The 25,490-nt window shown below is 44.5% G+C and overlaps 1 protein-coding gene across 1 annotated transcript; it reads left to right on the top strand.

The window, feature by feature from the left end:
* The first annotated feature begins 2,933 nt into the window (after positions 1 to 2,933).
* On the top strand, positions 2,934 to 8,362 carry LOC127772253 (cysteine-rich receptor-like protein kinase 10). Its single transcript, XM_052298265.1, has 6 exons — positions 2,934 to 3,980; positions 4,083 to 4,180; positions 4,792 to 4,993; positions 5,371 to 5,608; positions 7,103 to 7,250; positions 7,734 to 8,362. The coding sequence occupies exons 1-6, from the start codon at positions 2,981 to 2,983 to the stop codon at positions 8,040 to 8,042; spliced, it is 1,995 nt and encodes a 664-aa protein (XP_052154225.1). The 5' UTR covers positions 2,934 to 2,980; the 3' UTR covers positions 8,043 to 8,362.
* Positions 8,363 to 25,490: the final 17,128 nt, after the last annotated feature.

Genomic DNA, 25,490 nt, shown 5'->3' with positions numbered 1-25,490 from the left:
TTTCTCCCTCTCTCAAATCCTTCCTTGTTCTTTGTGTGGTGAATCTTGGTGGTTGTGGATTTGGTGTTTGAGGGCCTAGTGTGTGTTTCACTCGATCTTGAGCGCTAGGGTTTGACCAAGAGTTGTGTGGTGTTTATTACTCTTGGAGGTTGAGGACTCCTAGACAGCTAGGTGTCATTCCCGAGCCACCGATCTACGTGTGGTTGGTCGGGAGAAGTTTGTGAAGGCCAGATCTCGCCTCCGCAAGGAAAAAGATACTCCTTAGTGGAAGGATGAGTGTTTAGTGCAACCTCTTGAGGAAAGGGTTAGCTAAGACCCAACTCTTAGTGAGCTCCTCATCGGAGAGTAGAATCCCCTCAAGGATTTGAACTCCGGGAACAACTCCGTGAACTTCATCGTTGGTGATATCTCTATATCCTCTCATTTAGCTTTGCCTATTTGTGCCGCCATAGATCTAGTTGTTGTTTACGCTTATACTCTTGTTTGTGTGATAGATCTATTTTGTGGTTTACTTGTGGATCAGACAGTCTGATCCAACATCAGATTATCTGATATTTTCGGATAGTCTAACTGTGGATCAGACTTTCCTATCTAGTTTCAGCATTTAGCTTCCGTATAAAGTTTTAAATTAGCCTATTCACCCCTCTCTAGGCCTAATTGACCCTTTCAATTGGTATCAGAGCCTAATCTCCTAATTAGGCTTAACCGCTTGGAGAGATCATGTCGGGTCAAACGGGTGATGGCAAGGAATGTGATAAGAGAGCTACGGTCCCTTATGACTATCCTTCTACATCTACATCTTATGTGAGCATCTATAGCAGCAAAGCTCCGTGCTTCAATGGTACGGACTATGCCGCTTGGAAACATAAGATGAAGATGCATTTGAAGTCTATTAACCCTTCTATTTAGAGAATAGTCAAAAAATGCTATGTTTTGTAGAAACCCGAGGATCCCACCAAGGAAGATGACGAGAATGAGCACAAGAACGTTCAAGCAGCTAATGCAATACTTAGCGCCTTGAGTGGAAGTGAGTTCAACCGTGTGGACGACATCGAGAGTGCCAAAGTGATTTGGGACACGCTTCGGAATTTGCATGAAGGCATGGATAGTGTTCGCGAGTCCAAGGTGGAGATCCTCAAGGGGCAATTTGAGTGGTTTGTAATATTGGATGGTGAGAGCCCAAGCGACATGTATGATCGATTGAACAAGATTGTCAATGAGATCAAGGGACTTGGCTCCAAGGACATGATCGATGAGGTTGTGGTCAAAAAGATGATTCGAGCAATCACTCCAAGGAACTCTATCTTGGTAACCATAATTCGTGAGCGTCCGGACTACAAGACTCTCACACCTCATGACTTGCTCGGGCATACCCTTGCCCATGACATGCTCAAACAAGAGTCCAAGGAGGTTATCCAATTCATCAACCAAAGCTCAACCACAAGCATCAAGAAGGAAGACTTGGCGTTGAAGGCGAAGGAAGCAGAAGAAGAAGAGAGCCGCAAGAGCAAGAGCAAGGAGGAGATCGATGATGAAGAGATGGCTCTCTTTGTCAAAAAGTTCGGCAAGTTCATGAGGTGAAGCGGCTTCTTCAAGGGAAGTTCTTCCAAGTACTACAACAAGTCAAGTGGAAGACACTCCGCAAGAGTGTGCTATGTGCGCAAAGAGCCCGAGCACTTCATCGCAGATTGCCCCCATATCAATGTAAGAAAAGAAGAAGATTGAGAAGAAGGTTGAGAAGAAGGAGAAACACAAGCATAGCAAGCATGATCACTATGGCCAATCTCACCTTGGGATGATCTTTGGCTCCGACTCCGAGTCAAGCTCAAGTGATGAAGAAGGAGTTGCCACGTTCGCCGTGAAGCCTTCATCACCACCGAGACTCTTCAACTACTCAAGTGATGAGGATGCTCCCATTTGCCTCATGGCAAAGAAGCCTAAGGTACCTTCCTCCCTCAAGTCATTCAATGTTGATCTTGTTAGTGATGAGGAGGATGATGTTCAGGATGAGGTTATGGATGAGGAATTGTTCAAGTCCATAACCAAGGAATCTCTACCACACTTGAATGAGTTTCTTGGGAGAATTGAGGATCAGTATGCAACCCTTGAAAGGCAAGAGGCATTACTCATTCGTGAGAAAGAGCGGTCTCATGAACTCAAGGGTAAGCTTGCTAGGTGTCACTCCCGAGCCACCGATCTACGTGTGGTTGGTCGGGAGAAATTTGTGAAGGCCGGATCTCGCCTCCGTAAGGAAAGAGATACCACTTAGTGGAAGGAATAGTGCTTAGTGCAACCTCTTGAGGAAAGTGTTAGCTAAGACCCGACTCTTAGTGAGCTCCTCAATAGAGAGTAGAATCCCCTCAAGGATTTGAACTCTGGGAACAACTCCGTGAACTTCATCGTTAGTGATATCTCTATATCCTCTCATTTAGCTTTGCCTATTTGTGCCGCCATAGATCTATTTGAAGTATTAAACATAGTCTAATAACAAAACAAATTACAGAATCCGTCTATAAACCGCGAGACGAATTTTTTAAGCCTAATTAGTCCGTCATTAGCAAATGTTTACTGTAACACCATATTGTCAAATTATGGTACAATTAGGCTTAAAAGATTCATATCGCAATTTATACGCAATCTGTATAATTAGTTATTTTCTTCGTTTATATTTAATACTCTATATATATGTCTAAGGCCTTGGTTTAGTTCCCAAATTTTTCTTCAAACTTTTAACTTTTCCTATTACATTAAAACTTTCCTACACACAAACTTTCAACTTTTCCATCATATCGTTTCAATTTTAATCAAACTTTTAATTTTAGCGTGAACTAAACACATCTTTGAACATTCGATACAACAGGGACCTTCACAGAACTTGGGAAACGTGAAAAGGTAGCCTCTGTTAACGCGTTATGTAAACTTTTTGACCAACCAACCGCGATCCAGCAGTGGAGCACAGTCACGGCACTCATCAGCAGCTATGCGACTGCCAGGCGACGGGGCCATGGCAGCTTCCCATCAGCAGCTTCTCACGGCTGCCGCAGTGGTGGTTCTCGCCTCTCTGCGTACGGTGGCGCAGCCCGCCGGCGACGGCTATGGCAACGCCACCTTCTCCCTCTGCTCCGGCGTCGACAACACCCAGGCGGCGGGCGGCCCGTTCTACTTGGTCCGGCAGACTACTGCCTCCGAAGCCGTCAAGGCGGCCACCGCTGCGACGGCGGACAGGTCCTCGAGCGTGGTTAGCGACGGGGAGTACTACGCGCTCGCGCAGTGCCGCGCCGACGTGCCCGTGGGGGACTGCTCGCGGTGCCTCGCCGCCTGCCTCGGAGTCATCGGCGGGAGCGGAGACGACTTGTGCGAGAAAGCCGCGGTGCGCTACGACGACCGCTGCCTCCTCCGCTTCGCCAAGGGCGACGACTTCACCGGCTTCGACGTCGACGAGCACACGGCGACCGTGTTCGACGGCGGGCGCAGCGGCCTCACCGTCGCCGAGGAGGTGCCCACCCGCCTGCTCGCCACGGTGGCGGCCGCCGCCCCGGCGAGCAGGTCGAGGACCGCCGCCGGGATAGCGTCCTACGGCGGCGGCGGCAGCCTGTACGGGCTGGCGCAGTGCACCACCCAGATCCCGGCGCCGGACTGCGCCAGGTGCCTCCTCGGCGCGCTGTCCCGCCTCTCGGAGGACTTCAACTCCACCGCCGCCGGGATGCAACTGCTTCGCTCCAGCTGCATGCTGCGCTACGGGAGCTCCCTCTTCTTCAACCAGTCGTCGCCGCTCCTCCCCGTCGCCCACCTCGCCATCGCCCCGGCCGGTGGAGGCGCCGGCCCGCCCGCAGCCGCTCCACCATCACCAGGCCACCGTCCTGCTCGAGCTCGAACGATCGCCATTTCCGCTGGGCAGCCTGGGTTTGCCGCTCTCGCGGCGCTCGCGTTGGCCCTTCTAATTTCATGGCACATTCGACGAACAAAGACGAGATCCAAAGGTAAATTGCAACCAATAGCCCAATTCGATCAATTCCATTGCCATCCCTATAATAATTAAGCAGCACTCCTAGTAGTTAACCACGGTGAAATTTCATCATCAGTGAGCGGTAATTACAGTTACCAGACTCTGGTGAACTCGACAGGTAAATTCGCAGAGCGAAATAAGCTTGGATCTGGTGGCTGTGGCACAGTCTACAAGGTAATCCGATCGAACACCGTCATATTCTTCATGGTTGCCTGCCCTGAACCTCCGCAGGTGTTACAATAATATTCCCAATTTTTTTATGTGGTCAATCAATCTACTACAATAATGTTGTCATGCATATCCCTCTGTCCAATTTCATTTCTTTTAGATAAAAGTAAGCTTTATTAATCTTACTCAGTAAATCATATCAAGGTGGTCCAATTGCCTTGAGAGCACTCCCGTACGTATCCAATTTCGTTAAGGCATGCATATACGCATGTATTTAAAAACTCAGATTTGTTGGTTTGGATGAACAATTGGCTAGATCATATGTGTCTGTTTAGTTCACAGAAACCGTGTAAGTTGGTTTATATATAGTTAGTTTGGAGTATTTCCGTACGACATTACTGGTTTTGTAGCTGTTAACTGTTAATTTCATCACAAGAGAAAACTTTGCTTCTTTATACTAATAAGGAAGATGATTTTATATTCCCAGAGAAAAAGTACTTCTCAAGATTTATATGTGCGGCACCTTCTATAACTGGGCGGAATTGGATGGACCCATAGGGAGGAGTATTTTACAACGGATAACTTCAAGTTCTTTTTGTTGCACAAATTACGCACAGGGGATATTGCATAACAATGAAGAAATAGCCGTGAAGAAACTCACCAGAAAAGATTTGAGAGAAGTGGAAAGGGAGGTTTCCCTGGTGGCGCAGCTTCAGCACGAGAACATTGTCAAGTTCTTGGGCCACTGCTTCCGGCACGACAAAATGTTCCTCGTCTACGAATACCTGAGCAACGGGACTCTGAGCCGCTATTTCAAATGTATGCATTTTAGCTTGTTATCCAATTCTCAAATACATGCCGTTGCATTTTCAAATCTCAAAAATCTAACTCACTAATATATGCAAAAACAAAATAGATTTGACATGTGAAAATGATATTGCTAGATTTGCTATCTGAAAACAACATCAGTTGACCTGTCCTGAAATATGTTTGCACTGGAAGTAATTAATTATATATTTAATATATGTGAGGACTAAAACAATGATCAACCATGCGTATGGCAGGTATGTTGATGTTTCAAATGACAAGTAAAAGATAACGGAGTACTACACTATAGATCAGGAGTACTGCACTATAAATCAAGCATAAGACCACAGGGGATGCAGGTCTGAATGAATTTCATGGTGATTTTGTAGGTTCAGCCGACTGTCAGAAGCTGGACTGGCCAAAATGGCTTAACATCATCAGAGGGATCGCTCGTGGCCTTTCTTATCTCCACAGAGATTCTGGGAAGGACATCGTCCATCGTGATCTCAAACCTTCCAATGTCCTCCTTGATTCCAACTTCAATGCAAAGATTGCTGACTTTGATCTTGCAAGACCATACGACCGGGACAAAAGCCATGAGAGCACTCAAAAGAGGGCAGGCACCCAGTATGTTCTAGCAACTCTGTTTAATTCTCATGAGCATGCATGTGTGAAGCGCGGTATTCCTTTTTTTTTAGTATTACACCCGCTAATACATCCCCTTAACAAAATGTGTGATCAATTTTTTCATTATTGAAAAAAGAGATAAAATCGCTAATGTTCCTGAAATATTTCGAATGTCATTTGGGCAATTGGGCAACACGTATAGACTTGAGTACCAACCTTCAATTCATTATATCCTAGCTATCTTTGATCTCATATTTCTTTTATTTTTTAAAATATGTTTATGGGTTTTCATCGTGTCACTTGTTGCACATTTTAATTCGGTGCCTTAGTGATCTGTTAAATATCATGACCAATTGACACGTGATTTCAGTTCACGCACAGTATGCAAGTCAACTATGTTAACACAAGAGTAAAACAATGCTAGTCTCCAGTGTGCTACGCCTCTTTCGGAATTTGCATTTTGTATACCTTAGAAAAAATGTAGATGTAGGGCATGTTGATTGTTGATGTTAAAATTATTTTAGAAAAAACTGTAAAAATATGACCATATATACACTGGACAAAAAAAAAAGGCAAGTATTTTTCCTATCCTTGTGCAAGTTATTTGTCTTTTGTACATTAGACAAAGAATCCTATTCTTCACAATTTTACCGTGCACAAACATACTCTAATACTCCCTCCATCCCAAATTGATCATTATATAGTGTTTGTGTATCAAGACCAAGAATAATTTAAACCGCATCGATCAAGATACCATGCACAATATGCACACATTCTTCCACAATGCATGTATTGATTAAAAACACAATGCACAATTACATCCTTAGTATGCATACATTTTCCCATGCTTGATAAAATCCGTGCCCATGCAATTATATGATAATCAATTTGAGAAAATTTGGTTTTCATTATAGATGATCAATTTGGAAATGAGGGAGTATGATATTTGTGTACTTATTTTATTCATAATTTTAGAGAAGGGGTAGCCAGACCTAACAGCAGCTTTAACCTTGTCCTGTTTAACACAAAGATTGATTTTACAACCCTGACCTTTCATGAGCGTCTAAACATTAACTTATACAGTGAGATTTTTGACCTTGTCAAAATTTAAAGTTGTTTAGGATGGCGAGGCTTTGATGTTGTGATTTGTTCTATGGACTATGGCTTAAAATATTTTTAATTATAAATTAGTAGATATCTTTAAAACATTATTAAAAGGAAAATATGTTCGTATTATTGCCTCTGTTCTCAAAAGGATGACATTGTATAATGCGTGTAGTGAAATCTTGATTTGTCATGACCATACGATAAAAGGGTTAATTTAGGGTTCAGCACCACGTTAAACAAAACCGCTCTAAATTTGGTTCAAGGTTGAGAAGGGCACAATTTTAAGGGTTGATGTCCACTATATATGCGAGTGTAACTGTTTCCTTTTTTTTTTCAAAAGAAAAAAATACCACACGGATTTATTGGTTTCTCTGTTTCTCACTGAAGTGGATACATAGCTCCAGAACTGTATGCGGGAGGGGAATACTCTACCAAATCGGATGTGTACAGTTTCGGCGTGATGACGCTGGAGATCATAGTTGGTCAGAGCATCAGCAAGTTCGACAACGATAACTGCACGGGCCTCGTAGAATATGTAAGTAATATCATGATATTTGTTTCTTCTTCTCCTTGATGTTATCTGAACTGACATGGCAGCATCTCGAAGAATATGTTAGGGGATGGGGAGGCTTTAGGATCAAGTTTCAAAGAAACAAACATACCCTCTCTATTCCAAAATATAGATAACCAGTACTCCCTCTGTTTCCGGTTATAAGACGTTTTAATGTCAAATTGCTTCAAATTTGACTAAGTTTGTAGAAAAAAAAACAGCATTTTTAACTCAAGACATATTATGAAAATATATTTAATTATTGATTTAATAAAACTAATTTGGTATTATAAATATTACTATATTTTTCTATAAATGTAGTTAAACTTAAAGTAGTTTGATTTTGACCAAAGTTAAAGACGTTTTATGACCTAAAACGAAGGGAGTACTTACGAATCTGATTAGAATACTCCAGAGTATTCTCGAGGACAATGAAAAGCTGTAAAAACTGACTCATATATTCAACAGGCATGGCAACACTTTGTGAGGCGTACGGTTGAAGACATGCTGGACGGTGACCATCTCAGCCTGGTGAACAACGAGCAGGTGCAGCAGGCGTCACGGTGCGTGCACGTCGCGCTCCTCTGCGTCCAGAGCAACCGCTCCGTGAGGCCCTCCATGGACAGGGTCCACGGCGTGCTCGGCAACAAGGAGGAGCTGGAGGAGCCCTCCACCCCCGGCTTCGTCGCGGCGGCGGCGGCGGCGGCGGCCGGCGTTTCGCCGTCGGCTTACTCTGTGAACAGCGTGACGATCAGCGTCATGGAGCCTCGACCATGAATCAAGAAGCCTTTTGAGGTTTCCAAGAGGATTTGTACAAAGACTGTTTTCAGAAGTTTGGATGGATGGAAGCGTTTGGGAATGAAATCAACGTATGTATCTCTGACAGTTCGGTGTGGCTTGCCAGGCAGTTTTTTCATCAGTGCAATGCCATTTCAAGCTTCGAAGAACTAGCCTGTTTACCCTTTTCTTCTCTTTTCCCCTGTTTCGGTGCAATGCAGATAGGCACAAGACTACAGTAGTAATGTTCTTTGAAATACTTGGCTGTTACACCGTGCTCTTTGAAATCATCGAAGGTTTTGCACGAAGTTGCTACTCCATCCAGTCACAAATGATATTGTACTTTTAGAATCTGTGTAGTTAACAAAAGTTATTTTTTTCCCCGCCAAAAAAAAACATTAGTTAATTTTGACCATAGTTATTATTGTGTATAATATATGTATTGGCTTCTGAAAGTGATACAGAAAAAAATATTATACCAAAATAGTTTATAATACTTAGTACTACTACTAGTAGCGCAGTGCGTTCCTTAGTATTCCGAGCGCCAAATATGTATTAGTCCAGACTCACCTCACACCACATCCCATTATCTCGCTCCCATTGTTATGGAAATAAACGATTTACTTCGATAATAAAACAACTTCCCTACCTTCGATCCCACCCCACGTCCCGTCATCATGCTCCCATTATTATCGGAGTAAATATTTTACTTCGATAAAAACAACTTCCCTGATTCCGGTATATATTCTATTTTTCCGTTCCCAACCAACCACTCTCGCCCCCACTTCATTTTTTCCCCTTTTTTTCGAATCTGAATCGATCCACCATCCCAGCCCACAGATCAGTGATGCACCATGGAGGAGGATGACGACACCGTGGCAGTTGACAGCGGTGGCCGGCGGCGGTTGAGGCGAAGGCGCTACTTCGAGCCTCACTGCCGGGCGTCGGGCAGTATCTTAACCAGTAAGGAGATGTTCACCCAGGCATAGAGCAACAACCGGCGGTTGCTCCATGTCGGCGACATTGACAGAACAAGCAAGTAAGGAAATGACACTCCGATTTGCATCTGCATAATCTCCTTTACCTTCACGCATGAAGCCCAAATTCTTTTTGCAAATCAAATTAACGTGCAATCTCCAATATTACTTGATCTGAATTGATGGGCTGCACAGGTCCTACATTTGCACATCGTGCTCCATGTGGCTGACCGCAGAGGATAGGGTGGAATCCGCCGGTGATGGAGGTTGTTTGTTATTTTTCTTTTGCTCGTCGTCTCTATGGCATGAACGAGAATGTTCCTGCATTTTTTTCATGTTTGCTAGACGATGGATGGCTACTAATGCGCAACATAAAGCCCATCTCTATACCACGCCGCTACACCTTTTCATGATTTCATCGTCGACTACCGCTCGCCACCCGGTTGCCTTCTCCACTACCTGTCACAAGACACAAACCAGCCTCTCCATTTTTATAGCAAGATCCAGTAAAGCTACCAGGATCCTAGTTTCATGATGGACTTTTGGCTGAATCATTTTTTTTTCTAGTTTGATTTACTTGTGAGTAATTTTTATCACTTGTGTGTGATTGAGCATGTAATTTTGCATTCGTACAGCCATTTTGTGATATAGATTAACAATACTCTTAGTATTAGTTTTTACTCTTATACTGTATATTGAACACATCACTAAACGTATTACTACATGATTGCTACAAGATCATGGGCTCTATCGAGAAGAATGTGGTAATTATTTTACTCGCAGACCACGAAGCCTCAGTTTTTACTCTTATACTATGTATTGAACACATCGATAAACATATTACTACACGGTGGCTACGAGATCATGGGGTATATCGAGAGGAAGGTGGTAATTGTTTTACTCGTAGACCACGAAATCGAATATTTATAACACTGGTAAAAAAATTACTAGAGTTGTAAGGTGGTAGTAATTCTTTTACGACCATAGTAATGGTGCCGTACGATGCGAGGGCATTCATGCAAATAAATTTATTACTTTCGAAAGGGCACTCATAAGCACATATGGGAGGTTGGAAGTAAATAGAAAAGTTCACAGAGTAAAATTGTTACTTTTGAAACGTGGGGAGACAAACAGAAAACTCGGAAAGAAAAACTAGACTGTAAGTATTTTACTAAACCGCGAAAACATAAAAACCGGAGAGAATGAACGAAAAACGGATTGACGATCAGTTGAACTGTGAACTTTCCCAAGAAGTACCCAAAGAATTGAATTGACGCATCCGGTAGCCGATCAGCCGCTGTTGAGCGCGCCGCCGCGGCCCGCTAGCAATTGCACGAGCTCGCCGCCTTCTGCCCGTCGCTTATGGAACTGCGCCGTCCCACCCGCACAACCGGCCCAGCACGACCCAAAAATCTATATGGTCTAATTAATATTATTTTAGTTATAATTATAATTTTACCCGTCCACGCTTTTATTGGACTATTATGCCTGCTTTTAATACCATTAATCCGACCATAGTATAAAAAAAATCTAACCTCTTAAATAGAACACAATTAACAGTTTAGATTATTTTCTACTACTAGTAGACAGCACCATGCACACTTGTTTTTTCAAATAGTTGGCCGTTGCCAACGTTTTATATAAAGAAGAAATACCACATTTTAAGAAGAGAACGAGACCAAGCCATATAATGCACGATTAATTAAGGAAAACTGAGAAAAACCACAACTATCATGACACATCACCAACTAATCTAAGCTACCAAAGAAGCGAGAACGGGACAACCGAGCAAAACACCTCAACAAAAGCCGTTCACATGAACAGGCAACAAGCTAATCTCCCAGACACTTGTAAAGATGCAACGTTATTATCATCACACCAACACTTGGGTGACTCCCACTTTGCCAGGAAACACAAGGATGAGGACAACAACTTAGCCCATGCCGAAGCGCAACTCAACTAGGCCTATGACATCGTTGTCACACGTCAAGCCTCGCCGACGCCACAGCTCCGACTTCACAACCACTAGTCTTGTTAAAACAAGGTCGAGTTTGATTGACAAACCTTGCAGACCGGAAAGCTTGTAACCTCACACCAGGGCGAAACATAGGTGATGAGGTCCAACTTTGGTCATCGTTGCCAAGCTCACAAACGCGAAGTAGCTCCGACTTTCCAGAGGACAACAGCAAGACCCTGCCCAAAACCAAGCAAAGCTACTAGTCATCGTTGTCGAGCTCGTTGAATGCCTCAATGCAGTAGCTCCAATTTCCCGAAGGCCCTCCTTAGGTGTCAAAGTTGCTGCATTGAGGCATTCGACGAGCTTGACGGACCAGAGAGAACCCCCATCGCCGTGGCAGCCCGAGGCCTAGGAGGAGCCTGAAGGAGCCTCATCGTCGGTGCCGCCGTTCCACTACTCGCCAACCCCGGCCACCACCACCGCCAAGTCTAGGAGCAGAGAGAGGAGTCCGCCCCCAAATCTTGGAGGAGCATCGGAGAAGTGGGTCCTCCGCCACGCGCCCCCGCCGTCGAGCAGGAGCTCCTCCCACCCCTGCCGCGATCCGGGCCCCTCTGTGGTCTCCGCCACTGGCCACCCTCTCTCCACGCCTGAGGGGGGGACCAAAACCGAGCCCTGCCGCCACCATCCTGGCTAGCCGCTTGGTTTCCGACAGCGGCAGGGTGGGGAATAAGGGGAAGAGGGTCGCGACACTAGGGTGTCGGTCGCCCCCGGGTCGCCTGGTGCGGGGACGACGCACCATGCATACTTGTTGAAAGGGCTTTTGACTCCATATCATGCGAATGCTTGTTGAAAAGAGCACCATGAAACTTTCCCATACTTGTTGGAATGGTACAATGGAGAGGATTCAATACACGATGAAAAGACTGGATTGCTCTGTTGTTGTCAACAACTTCATCTTGATGAATGTTGAATGGAACAGCAGGACAGGCAATACACACAGAAGGGGATTATGCCAAGAGGACCCTCTTTCACCGTATATTTTCATATTAGCGTTGATCCCTTACAAAGACTACTCAACATGGCTACATACCAAAACATCCTATCACCCATAACAAGTAGAGTGGTGAAGTTCAGAATATCACTATACGCCGATGATGTGGCAATCTTTCTAAACCCATGCCGAGTAGATGTAAATAACCTGATTACTATGTTGCAAGATTTTTGGCAAGCCACGGGCCTACAAGTGAACCAAAGCAAGAGCTCGGTAGTGGCTATAAGATGTGAGAGCATTGATCTCCAGGAGGTACTTAATAGTTTCAATGGCCAGCGGGCTAGTTTCCCCATCACATATCTAGTGTGTGTTTAGTTCACGTCAGAATTAAAAGTTTGGTTGAAATTGGAACGATGTGACGGAAAAGTTGAAAGTTTATGTGTGTAGGAAAGTTTCGATGTGATAGAAAAGTTAGAAGTTTGATGAAAAATTTTGGATCTAAACTCAGCCCTAGACTGGTATGAAAGGTTTAGATTTGGAAATAAGCTTTGGGAGAGTATTTTTACAAATTGACTGAATTGCACTTTGTACCAGTTTTTATTACCCTTGCACGTTGGACCAGGCAATGGCAAGTGTTTTCACATTAGACCAGGTTTTGTTACCGTATTTGCATGTTGGGTCCACGTGTCAGCCACTAAGAACATCTTTTTTCTCAGCGCCGTGAAACCATATATTCCTCTGGTCCTCCCTCACGACATAAGCTAATCTCCTCTCCACACTCCTCTTCCCCAATCATGGCTAGCTTATAGCTGCTCGAACCACTCCGCCCTGTAATGAGCCAATGATTCTTGAGGGCAAATACTCAAAATTGCTGGTAATCTGAGGTGTGGATGAGGGAAAGGAACATCCGCAACAGGAGTTGTGCATCAACAGCGAACACCACTACTAGGAAAAGCATTATCGCAAGCGGCCGAAAAGGGTCTTCGCAGGCAGGGCGGCCGTCCGCCTGTAAGCCAACGACTGTGAAGATCTCCGATCTTCGCAGGCGGGGCGGCCGTCCGCCTGCGAAGATTATTTTCGCAGGCGGACGTTGGCTAGTCCGGTCCGCCTGCGAAAATAGGAATCGTCCGCTTGCAAAAAAAAAAAACTTCCGCCTGCGAAGATAGGTAGAAAATATTGAAATTTAATCACAATTTGGCCGTAAATTACTTTTAAATTATTTAATAGAAATTCTTGCAAGTAGATTTTTATGTACATATATTGGAAGATTACCAAGCATTTGGTACTGAGAAATCTACATATATTGCATAACTCAAAAGTGTTGCCAAAATATATATATTACAATATTTTTTTTACATTGTCACTTCAAATAACGTTATCTAGTTACATTATGGCATAGCAGTGTTCCACTCCCGAAGATCCTTGAATTCGTCACTTGCCGCTAGGGCACCCTCTGGGTCAAAGAAATCTCCTTTGACATGACAGCACTCACGGTGGATGAAGTGGCACAGATCACGCTGGACATTCGTGATACCTGTATCGTCGAAGCTTGTTCGACATTCTAATCTTGGCAACTGCATGCATTGAAATTAATCAATATATTAGTATCATAAATATCAAGAGCTGTCTAGTACATAGTATAGAGACTTACATCCTCCGCGTTAGTCATGTACTGTCCATTAACCCTAAGGAATTCGCACGCATAATACCCGCAAAGGACCGTTCCTCGCGGTTGCTTGTGACACTTCAGGACATATCATAGAAAAAAGTAGTTAAAATTTGCAATTAGTGAAACAATTGGAATACATAAAGTGAGTGGAGTATTACCGGCCAATAGGTACGTACTAGCAGCTTCTCCCGTGTTCGTGTCTGTTCTCCACCCTTGAACTTATAGTATTGGTATGCACTGTATGGATGTCGTACCGTTTCAGAGTAAGGAAGATATTTATTTGTAATACATTCATATACAAATGCAAGAGTCATAATAACTTACTAGTGTAAGATTGTTAGAAATTCTTTGTATTGCTTGTGATTGTAATCGAGAGGATCCAAGACTACCACGGTTCCGTCTTTAGGGTGGATGAGTAAACAGATATAATGATCGCTACATATTAACAACATTATAGTTAGTTAATACCAGCTAAAATAAGACATATGTGTACAAGATAAATGTACCGGACTTACTTAAAATTATAAGCGGCCATGACGACTCTCTTATTTTGAAAGTGCAAGAAGGCTCATCCAATGTACTGTGCGACAATAATCAATTTCTCCTTGTGCAAGCCCTTCTTGTATTCTGCTATCTCTTTTGGATTCTTGCCCTTCAGCTGGTCTGACTCTGGTGCTAGCGTCACGGTATGTTGTGTTTGGCAGATCCGAGTTGGATCCAAGAAGCCGATGGGTTCTTTTTTCTTCTTAGCATCCATGTATTGCATCCTACAGAAGAAGTTTGTTAGTAACAATCACATGGATTTGTATTGTACATTTTTTTCATCTAATTAATTAAAACTCATACTCACATGCACCAAACACCGACGTAGTTGACGTCCATCTTCGCCGAAACAATCTGCCGGTGATCGAGCTGTTATATTGCCCAAGCCTTTCTTGCTGGCCTCCATGTAGAAGTTATGTAACCTTCTCATCTCCCATGGTGCTTTTTCCAATGCCCATTCCGGCAACAGTGCTTTCCCATGTTCGTACTTTTCCGGGCAATCATCGGTTGCGAAGTATGTTGGCCCGGCTAGTTCAACAGCCTTCTGGGGGTCGTCATCTCTAAGCTTGGCACGTTCCTTACCCCCTCTGAAGACGGTTACCATGAACTTCTCCGTGTTCTTATCTTTGGACTTGGAGTCGTGGCTCCTAAGCACTCGTGGCACCTCGGGGTCTTTCGCAGGAGAAGGGTCTTCAAATATTTCTGGCTCTGTACCGTCCCATTCCAATCCTGGTACTTCTTCTTTGTCTGACCCGACTGATGCCACAAATTGCACCTCTGGTTCTGCCACTGTAATCTCCATGGGCACATTCGGCACTGGAATCTCCATGGCTGTCTCCGGCGGTGCAATCTCCATGGCTGCCTCCGGCAATGCAATCTCCAGTGGCACTTCCGGCACTGGATTTTCCTTTTACATCTCTGGATCATCCGCCTTATCAGTCACCTTCCTCTTAGGAGGCCTCGGAGGTTTTCCCAACCCCGGTTTAGGCATGGCATCGGTGCCCAATCCAAAGGATATGTCATTCTTGTGCCAGAGAATTACAAGATCGACCGCATCCCCAAGTACGGATACACCATCTGTAGTCGGGTAGTCAATGTCGTAGGACTCAAACCCTTCGTGGACCACTTGTGGCTGCACCTTGGCATACGCATCAGGTATGAACTGTTCATTGTATGTTCTCCTAGGGATAGCAATGGCTGTAGCGGCCTCAAGAGTTTTACCGGAGCGTCCAATGGGAACGTGCAATCTGCAGGGTGTATTCTCCTTGAGGTCATCGAAGGGGTAATCTGGCTCAGTTTCTTTGGTTTTGGGGCGAAGCAAAATCATGTGCTTGACGCAGAAATCCATCATTTGCCTTTCAAACTCCGCAGCCCCTTCGTCTCTAAGTTTATCCTTGTACGCTTCACGCTTCTTGTGGGGGTCATTTTTGAACCCTTCCTTCTAACTCATCTTGCTCGACACACCTCTAACCCTTCCCCCATGCTCAGGAGTACCCAGCGCCGTACTTAGCACATCTTTCTCCCTTTTAGGCTTGAAATATCATTTCTTTTGTGAACTGGATAAATTTTCTATTTTATCGGCAACGCTCTGCAGCTCCGGATTTTCAAACGATACTTTTCCTTCATCCGTGATCTTCGGAGTTCTAGCTCTTACCCAGTTCCTTGATCTCTGTGTCCACTCCTCCATTGGTACCGGTTGCCCCTTCTTCCTCATTTCCTCCTCTTTTGTCCACTGATCCACCTTTGGTGCGTATCCCGCGGAGCCTAAGCGATGAGGAAATTTGTTCTTCTTGGCCAACTCTGCATACTTTTGGCTCCTTTTAATTTCTTCCGGGGAGTTCTTCAAGGTCCGAAAGTCGTCCCACTGATTGGGGGTTATGTTGGCATACATCAAAAATGGTGTGCGTCCCGTCTTCACAAATTTCTTGTTCAAGGTGGTTTTCCAACCACGCCAAGACTTGGCCATTGTTTGCAGTGCACAATTTCTCACTACTGCCTCTAATCCATCCGGGAACTGGAAGATTTTTTTCAACTCTTTCCATAGGACTTCCTTATCCCTATCCGATACATGATCCCAGTCCTTGACCGTGATGGAGATCTTTTCCCTTACTATTATGCTACACTGTGAACTGAATTTCGCACGTGCCGTCTTAGGGGCGAGCGGCTCTCCTTTAGGCGAAACATGGGTAACAACATGGAACCCTTCATCCTTTCTATTCACGCTTCTCTCGCCCTTCCTTTTCTTCGCCTTTGCTGACCGTTCGCTTTTCTTTGTGCCCGTTGTGTTAGCTGGTACGTCGTCGTCTTTCGATGGAATTTTTTTTCTTCGGCTGCCGTTTTGATCGCTGTGGCGCCGTTTCCTACGAGAAGGTATGCATGGAAGTTTCGTATTAGCTCGGGCTAATAGTTATCACAGTGAACATTATACATATTAAGTTTACTTACCCCTTCTTTAGGGGGAATGTAGTCCTTGTCGCTTTCTTCACCGTCGCCCTTTTTCCTTCTCTTCGGGCTTGGGCTTGGACAAGGATCGCTTGGCGACGAGTACTCCTCATCTTCGTCACCTACGTCGCTGTCGGAACTACCTTCCGGTGGGATCGTTGGTTCCAGAGCAACCACAACAGCAAGGGATTGCTCCTGCTCCCCTAAACCCTTCTCTTCAGTCCCTTTAGTACAATCGGCCATCGTTTCAAACCTCTAATATAAAAAAAAGAGTTATCGTCCACATTTTAAATTACTCAAATTAGTACAAACTAATTAGTACAAAAATAAACTGTATATTAACAATATGTCGTATGAAAAAATTTAAATTCTCTGAGATTTCCAAATTTAACTAGTACTTACTATTATGCTAAATTAATTAGTACAAACAAATTTAAATAGCGAAACTAATGACTACTTACTATTATGCTAAATTAATTACTACAAACAAATTTGTACAAAATTTGATATGTTATTATCAAGTAGTGCACTAATTGACTTCCTTATTTCATCGACATGTTGACTAAAAAAAATGGAAAAGGCAAACATATCCTCCACATTTTTTTAAAAAAAAATGTTAACATACCCTCCAACATGTTATTTAAAAAATTTGACAAATTCACATATCCTGCAAATTGAACATACCCTCCCAATTTCATTCACATATCACCCACATTCCCAAATTCACATTCACAATCAACATATAACCCCTTATGCCCATTCACACCCACATGCACACACATATAAAAGGAAACACCCACATGCACGCACGTCCGTGTTCGACGAACGGCCGACGACGAGCTTCGGCCGTGGACGACGAATGGCCGACGACGAGGTTCGGCCGTGGACGACGACCGGCCGAAGACGTCGGCTGAGGACGTCTTCGCTCGTGAACGACGATCGGCCGATCAAGCCGTTCGCCTTTGCGCGGAGGGGTGGCCGACGGCGGTGGAGGGGCCGACGACCAGCGCAGGTGGAGGGGTGGCTGACGGCGGTGGAGGGGCCAGCGGCGGCCGTGCGCACGGTGGAGGGGCCAGCGGCGGTGGAGGGGCCACCGGCGGCCGCGCGCGCGGTGGAGGAGCCGGTGGCGGTGGAGGAGCCGGCGGCGGTGGAGTGGGCGCGCGGTGGAGGGGTCAGCGGCAGTGACGGCAGAGTGCTCGACGACGGTCGGCAGCGACGGAGGACGACGGTCTTGGTGGCAGCGCGTGGACGACGACGGTCGGCGGCGGCGGAGGACGACGGTCGGAGAGTAAAGGTCGCAGGTGGGCGGCGGCGGAGGACGGCGGAGGCGTGCGGTGGTGAAAATTTTCGGCAGCCTGACGGCGCCAAAATTTCTAGGGTTCCCGCCTGGACTTAGAAATTTTGGCGCCGCGGGCTTGCCCTTATATAGGGCAAAGATCTTCGCAGGCGGGCGGTCCGCCTACGAAGATCATCTTCGCAAGCGGGCGGTCCGCCTGCGAAGATCTTTTTTACTATCTTCGCGAGCGGGCCGTCCGCCTGCGAAGATCTTTTTTACTATCTTCGCAGGCGGGCGGTTCGCCTGCGAAGATCTTTTTAACAAACTGGTAATTGCACATAAAAATAATTACACTTTTCAAATATTACTAATTTTAAATTTTTTAACTAAATTTTTACACTTCAAATGGTAATTGCACATAAAAATTAGTACGAACTAATTAATATGCAAAATGTTGAGTACAATTGTTCGTCAATTTGCGATATGATCACACATCATCTTACATACGACCATTACATAACTACTAACTTCTTAGATGCTTACATGCCACTCAACAATCATTACCCTTTAACATTTTTGCCCACACCGTCCGTGCGCATGTAAGGCTTCACGGTCTTCTGAGTAGATGTCTCGACATTCTTAATCTTCTGTACAAGCTGACTATAAAGTGGCATACTATCGTATTGGTTGTAATCTTCGACATCTTCAACCCCATCCACTCCCAATATCTTTTGTTTCCCTGGTAGCACTATATCTTTCTTCAAATTTGAAGGGTCTTTCACGTAAAACACTTGTGCCATGCGATTGGCGAGTACCCAAGGGTCATCCTTGTGACCCACACTCGCAAGGTCAACAACAGTAAGACCGAACTTATCAACATTGACCCCGTTCGTGTATTTTACCCACTGGCACTTAAATATGGGGAATTGCATTGTGTGCCCATAGTCGATTTCCCATATTTCTTCAATAAACCCGAAGTATGATTGTTTTTCCCCGGCTTCATCAATTGCCTCCACACGGACACCGCTGTTTTGCGTACAGGTCTTATTATCTCGGGCTCTTGTGCTAAACGAATATCCATTAATGTCATATCCCTGCCAAGAATTTACTGTAATTGATGGACCACAAGCCAACCGCTTCATAGTTATTTCATCGGTAGTTTCTCCCTCAGGTAAGTCTAGGTCTTGCAACCAATCTATGAAGAGACGCTTGTGTTCTTTCATTATCCACTCGGTGGAGCGACCCTTATTGTTAGCTCATATTTGTTCGATATGTTGATCGATGTACGGCTCGACGATAGCAAACTGATGAAGCACGCTGAAGTGAGCTTCTTGGAGTGATTTGTGATCATGGGTGACGAATCTCTTCTTTCCTATCATTCCCCTGCCACTCAATCTGTCCTCGTGTCGGGGCACAGGTACTCCAATTGCATATCCATCTTTGAGGTAATCGATACAGCACTCGACAACCTCTTCAGTACTATAACCCTCAACCATTGATCCCTCTGGATGTGCACGATTTCGGACGTAACCCGTCAGAACCGCCATGTAACGCTCGTATGACCACATTTGATGGAGGTACAATGGGCCAAGCGCAACCATCTGCGGCACAATGTGAACAATGAGGTGCTCCATCATATCAAAAAATGACGGAGGGAAACACATCTCAAGTTGGCATTGGGTCTCATGTGTGAATGTACGGAGATTTCCTAACTCTTCGAGACTAATGACCTTCTGTGACACTGTGTTGAAAAAGTAGCACAACCTTGTGATAGCAACCTTTAAATGCTTCGGTTTTATGGCTCTTATTGCAATTGCAAGAAACACGGTGAGCAAGACATGGCAGTCGTGTGAATTATAACCAGATACCGACAAATCTTTCATTGAAACTAGTCGACTGATGTTTGATGAGAAACCTATGGGCACTCTGACATCACGGAGTGAGTTGCAAAATGACTTCTTCTCCTCAGGTGTCAGTGTGAAACAGGCTGGTGGAAGATATACTTTACCATTCTTTTATCCTTCTTGAGGGTGTAACTCTTCCCTGATTCCCATCTCGACTAGGTCCATCCTTGATTGGAGACCATCTTTAGTCTTCTTTGGCATGTCCAACAATGTTCCAACTATGTTGTCAAACACATTCTTCTCTAGATGCATGACGTCTATGGCATGCCGAACCTCCAGATCTTTCCAGTACGGTAGGTACTTAAAAAATATGGAATGCTTCTTGAATGGGGGAGGGGGTTTATCATCTGGCTTCGAACTGTCATTTTGCTTCTTACTATCCCCTCCTTTCGTATTCTTCTCGGGTTTCTTGCGCTTTGTCCCCTTTGATGGTTTCTTAGTCATTTTTCCAAACTCGCAAACAATTTTCTCTGTCATTGCACACACCTTTTCTCCCGATGTAGGTTTCGGTGCAGGATCAGTCTCTTCAGTACCATCGAACTCCGCCTTCATCTTGCGGTACTTGTGATTTGTGCGTAGGAACCGCCGGTGCCGCATGTACACAAGCTTGTTGGAACCCAGGAGATACCTATAGTACGTTCCATTCAAGCAGATCACACATCCTGTTTTACCTTTAATTTGACCTGAAACTGAAAACATTGCTAGATAATCGTTAATGGTCACGAAGATGATGGCCTTCACTGTGAAGTATTCCCTTAAGTACTCGTCCCACAGTTTCAATCCCTCTTTCCATAAATCAGCCATATCTTCCAACAATGGTTCAAGAAATACGTCTATATCAGTACCAGGCTGACAGGGTCCCTGTATGAGGATACAAAGTAGTACGTATTTTCGCTTTTGACAAAGCCAGGTAAGAAGATTATACATGGTGAGAAGCACTGGCCAAGTACTATGTGAACTGCTCATGTCTCCAAAAGGATTAACTCCATCAGTACTCAGGGCAAATCTAATGTTCCGTGGGTCTTTAACAAACTCTCTATACTGTGCATCAAAGTTTATCCACTGACGAGCATCTGCCGGGTGTCGAATCATCCCATCCTTCTTGCGCCCTTCTTCATGCCAGCGCATTAGTTCCGCATCTCGAGGGTTTGAGTATATCCGTTTAATGTGGTCTTTGACAGGAAGGTACCACATCACAAGCTGCGGGATTTTTCTCTGTCGTCCCTCAGTTGCTTCAGAGGGTTCTAGGCCAGTATTGCTATTCGACTTGTACCGGCTTGCACCGCATGTTGGACATTCATCTAAAGAAGCGTACTCTTTCCTGTACAGTATGCAGTGATTTACGCATGCATGAATCTTTTCCACACTAAGTGAAAGGGGGCATATGAGTTTCTTTGCTTGATATGTGCTGGATGGTAGTGAATTAGGCCTCGGTAGCATTTTCTGCAGAAGTTCTAACAGACTGTCGAAACTGGTATCAGACCATCCATGTCTCGCCTTTAACCTCATAAGTTCAAGAACTGACCGGAGTGTTGTGAACTCACTGTCACAGCCCTTCGACTCATCGTACAAAACTTCCTTTGCTGCCTTCTATAAAGCTTCAAAGTTATTTAACCCTCTAGCCGACCCCATCAACACCTCGGGTTCTGCATGACGTAACATTTCCTCTAGGTCGATTTTGTCCTCAACAGAACCATCGTCATGCACCATGTCTTCAATTTGTGTCGAAACTACATTTTCAAGTCCGTCCACTTATTCTTCACCATGCCATGTCCATATTTCGTACTTGTCCATAAATCCACGAGTTACTAAGTGCTCCTTCACTTTAAAAGCATCGTCAAAGTCACAGGCTATTTCATTCTTACAGTCAGCACATGGACAAATTATCTTCCTCATATTATTCTTCTCAGCGTGTGCCTTGGCAATACCAATAAATTTAGCCACTTCGTTTCTATATGGAGACAAAAACCTCGGCCAATGATACATCCATTCCCGACTTTCCATATCTCTAAAAAAATACACGTAAAATATTTGCACAATTAATACCAAATTTGTAGGGTTTATTGAAAAAACTTATCGCTATTCAAAACTAATTAACTAAAGGTTAAGTGTAAAGTAATAAAAAAATCAAAGTTTATTTCAATTTTTTTTACACAGTCATGCCAAATTAGTACATTAGGAAAATCTAACAAAATCATATCATCGGCATATTACAAAATACTATAACTATTTTTTGATTGCACCGAATAAATAGACATTTAAAATTTTATTCTCTCTCTCTATATATATGACAAGATCTAGATCTAGAACTAGGTGGTGGATGTGATAGCAAAAATAAAAAAAAATGAGAATTTATGTTACCACATTAAACCACTACAACAAGAGGCATCAAGTATTACACATACATCTAACATCAACATATGAAAAGAAATAAAATTAAAAAACATGGAGCTCTTCCTTCACAATTTTAGATGCATAAATCCATCACAAATTAAGGTCTAAAAGCTTAAAAAATTGCATACCTAGTGTGGAAATGAGTAGATCTAAGTACTGTAGAAAAATCACCTGAAGATTTGAAGTTCAAAACCTCCCCCCCCCCCTATATTTAAGTCACTTTAGGAGAGAGAAACGTCGGGGAGAATGAACAGGGCTCGGAGAGGAAGAAGACTATATAGGGGGCATCTTTGTAGGCGGGCCATATAAGCGTCGCCTGCCAAGATCGATCTTCGCAGGCGGACCATATAAGCGTCGCCTGCGAAGATCTATCTTCGCAGGCACACGACGTCTGCCACTTGCGAAGATCGATCTTCGCAGGCGACGCTTATATGGACCGCCTGCAAAGATCAATCTTCACAGGCAGACCGCCCCCTCCACCCCGGGTACTTTTTTTGCCGCCAGGGTTTTGGCTCCGAATTACATGCCCGCCTGCGAAAATCGATCCCCTACGACGCCGAAAATGAGTTTTCTAGTAGTGCACGAAGGAGACAACTCGGCTCAAGGAGGTGGTGTGGGGGGAGGCGATACCGTCCCACTTGTCCGATGCCCGAGACGGAATCCCATGGTATTTTTCGTTCCTTTCTTCTTATAATCCAGACAAAAAAAATTCTGAACTTTGAAACCTAGTACGCCCCCCCCCCCCTCCCCCCAATTCCATAGTTTTTCTTGTTTTACACAAGATTAAGATCAAACTTCTGTGACTTTAAGTATCAGCAACTTTAAAAATAATTAGTTGCACTAAAACAATATATACAGATTTGTCTTAGAAAACACTATAATAAAAATAAAATTATATTTATTTATTTTATATATTATAATTAAAAAATAATGTCAATATACATTTTGAAGACCGTGGCATTGTCCAAAACGTGAAGAACTACGGAATCGGAGGGAGTAAATTATTTTGGATGGCTTTTATTTTATTTTCCTACTTTTTAGCCTTGACATTAATTTCAAATGTCTATCGAAGAGAAGAAATATGAAAGTTCAACTCTAAAGTTTTCTTTTTGTCTCGTTTATTTTTCTTCCGCGTATTATCGTCTATCAGCCGAAGCCAACGAATGGAACACCGAAAAGTTGCCGTAATAATTAAAAAAAAGAGCTTTTCATCGATCGTATAATTATTACTATCTCCCTTTTTTTAATGAATTGCGTTATTGACTTTTTTTTCTTTGACACGTTTGACCATTCGTCTTATTTACGTAAATATTTTTTTTACATTTGCCTCGCTGTCGAGGGGTACGTCGCCTACCACTAAAAGCACAACGCCGTTAAATCCTAAAAAATTCGCTCCCATAGAGAGTCGAACCAAGACCTCAGGTGCTACTGAGGCTCTTGTAACCACTAGGCTTTGTTGTGAGTTATTTTATCAATTTATATCTTACACATTTCCATTAAAATTTTTTAAATATATAAGAATGATTAAACATGTATTAAAAATGAACGATGTTATCTGTAAATTAAAAAAAGAGGGAGTAATAGCTAAGAATTCCTAGGGCGCAACGGAACGGGAGTAGGAGTCGGACTGATCTAATCCGATCCGATTCCGACCAGACTTCGCATCGCATCGCATCGCATGCGATCCTCATATATCCAGCCGTACGTCGCGCCGCCGGCGTTCGCCGCCGCCGACGAGATCGATCGAGCAGCCACACCAGCGTAGCGTACGTACGCGTTGTGATCTATAGCTAGCTAGCTGCACTCGCCTTGCCGCGAACGAATACATGGCGGGCCCGTACGCCCCGCAGCTGACGCGGTGGCGCGCCGCGGTGGGCGGCCGCGGGCGCGGCGTCGTGCGCGACTTCGTCGAGCACGCCGGGAGCGTGATCGCCCTGCGCCTCGAGGACTACTACCACCACCGCATCGCCGCCGCCACCGGAGACGACGACGACGGCAACGACCCGCGGGAGCGCGTGCTGCTCGGAGGGAGGCTGTACCCGGTGGCGGACGAGACGACGACGATCCACGGCGGCGTGGGCGGCGGCGGGAGGACGACGCTGCGGTGCGTGGAGTTCTGCCCGGAGCCCGGGGTGGCGCCGCTGCGGCTGACGGTGACGACGTCGGCGGAGGAGGAGAAGCAGCGGCAGGAGGTGGCCGAGGTGGTGTCGCCCGACGGCGCGGTGCGGGTGCTCGGGCGCGGCGAGTGCTTCGGCGGCGGCGAGAGCGGGACGGTGCAGCACGTGGTGGACGTGGAGGGGGAGCGGGAGGTGTTCGTGCTGCTGGTGTCGGTGCGCCCGGAGCTCGCCCGCATCGTCCGCGTCCAGAGGCTCACCTGATCATACTAGTAATATGCCTGTGCTAAACGCTACGGTGCAATTTTATTTATTTTTAATAATTTTTAGAATTTCATGTTAGCAAAAAATATTTTTATATGATCTATACATTTGAACTTTAATTCAATTCATATCGTACGTAAAATATATTTCATATAAAGTGCAGAACTATGGTACTGCGCGGGCACAATAAAACTTACAAGATGAGGCCCACATGTAAGTGATAAGAGAAAAACTAAAAAGCATAGGGCCCACTTATCAGTCCTATTCTCCCTCTCTATCCTTTCCCCCCAAAAACAGCAGAGCAAGCAGAGACGGCGGCGATGGTGATGGCGATGGCAGTGGTGCGGGCGATGGTGATGGCAGTGGTGCGAGCAGTATGCGGTGTATGGTGATGGCGGTGATGCGGGCTATCTGCGATGCATTATCCATTTAAGTTGTATGGATGAACCATATAAAAAAAATAATCCAGAACAATTTTGTAAGCATATGTATCCATGAATATAATACATACCATAATTACAATCTCAAATGACAGCCTAGTGCAAACTGACGCATTAGTGTGAGATAGTATGTAGAAGATGATCACACGGCATTCCATATAAAAGGTGATGGTGTGCTGTACAAAACAAGAGGACAATGGTGGGTAACATTCCAATGAGCAATTTACTATATTCTGCAATATTTTTTTTGAATTAATTTAGATCATGCGAACCTACCTTTGCTCACCAGCTAAGAACATCTTTATACACGATATTTCTAGTCCTATTCCTTGTTGAATCAACTTCTTTCTTTGGCTTTGCCAAAATCCTTCTTGTTAGCCTTGACATACCCCTTGACAATGCGGCATATAGCTGACCATGTGAAAACATGGGCTCTGGAAGATAGATCCCAACATTTGGGATGGTTTGTCCTTGTGA

This window comes from Oryza glaberrima, chromosome 4, assembly GCF_000147395.1.
Source record: "Oryza glaberrima chromosome 4, OglaRS2, whole genome shotgun sequence".
Taxonomy (NCBI): Eukaryota; Viridiplantae; Streptophyta; class Magnoliopsida; order Poales; family Poaceae; genus Oryza; species Oryza glaberrima.
The sequence above is the reverse complement of the archived record's forward strand: the minus strand, read 5'-3'. Positions and strand labels throughout refer to the sequence as shown.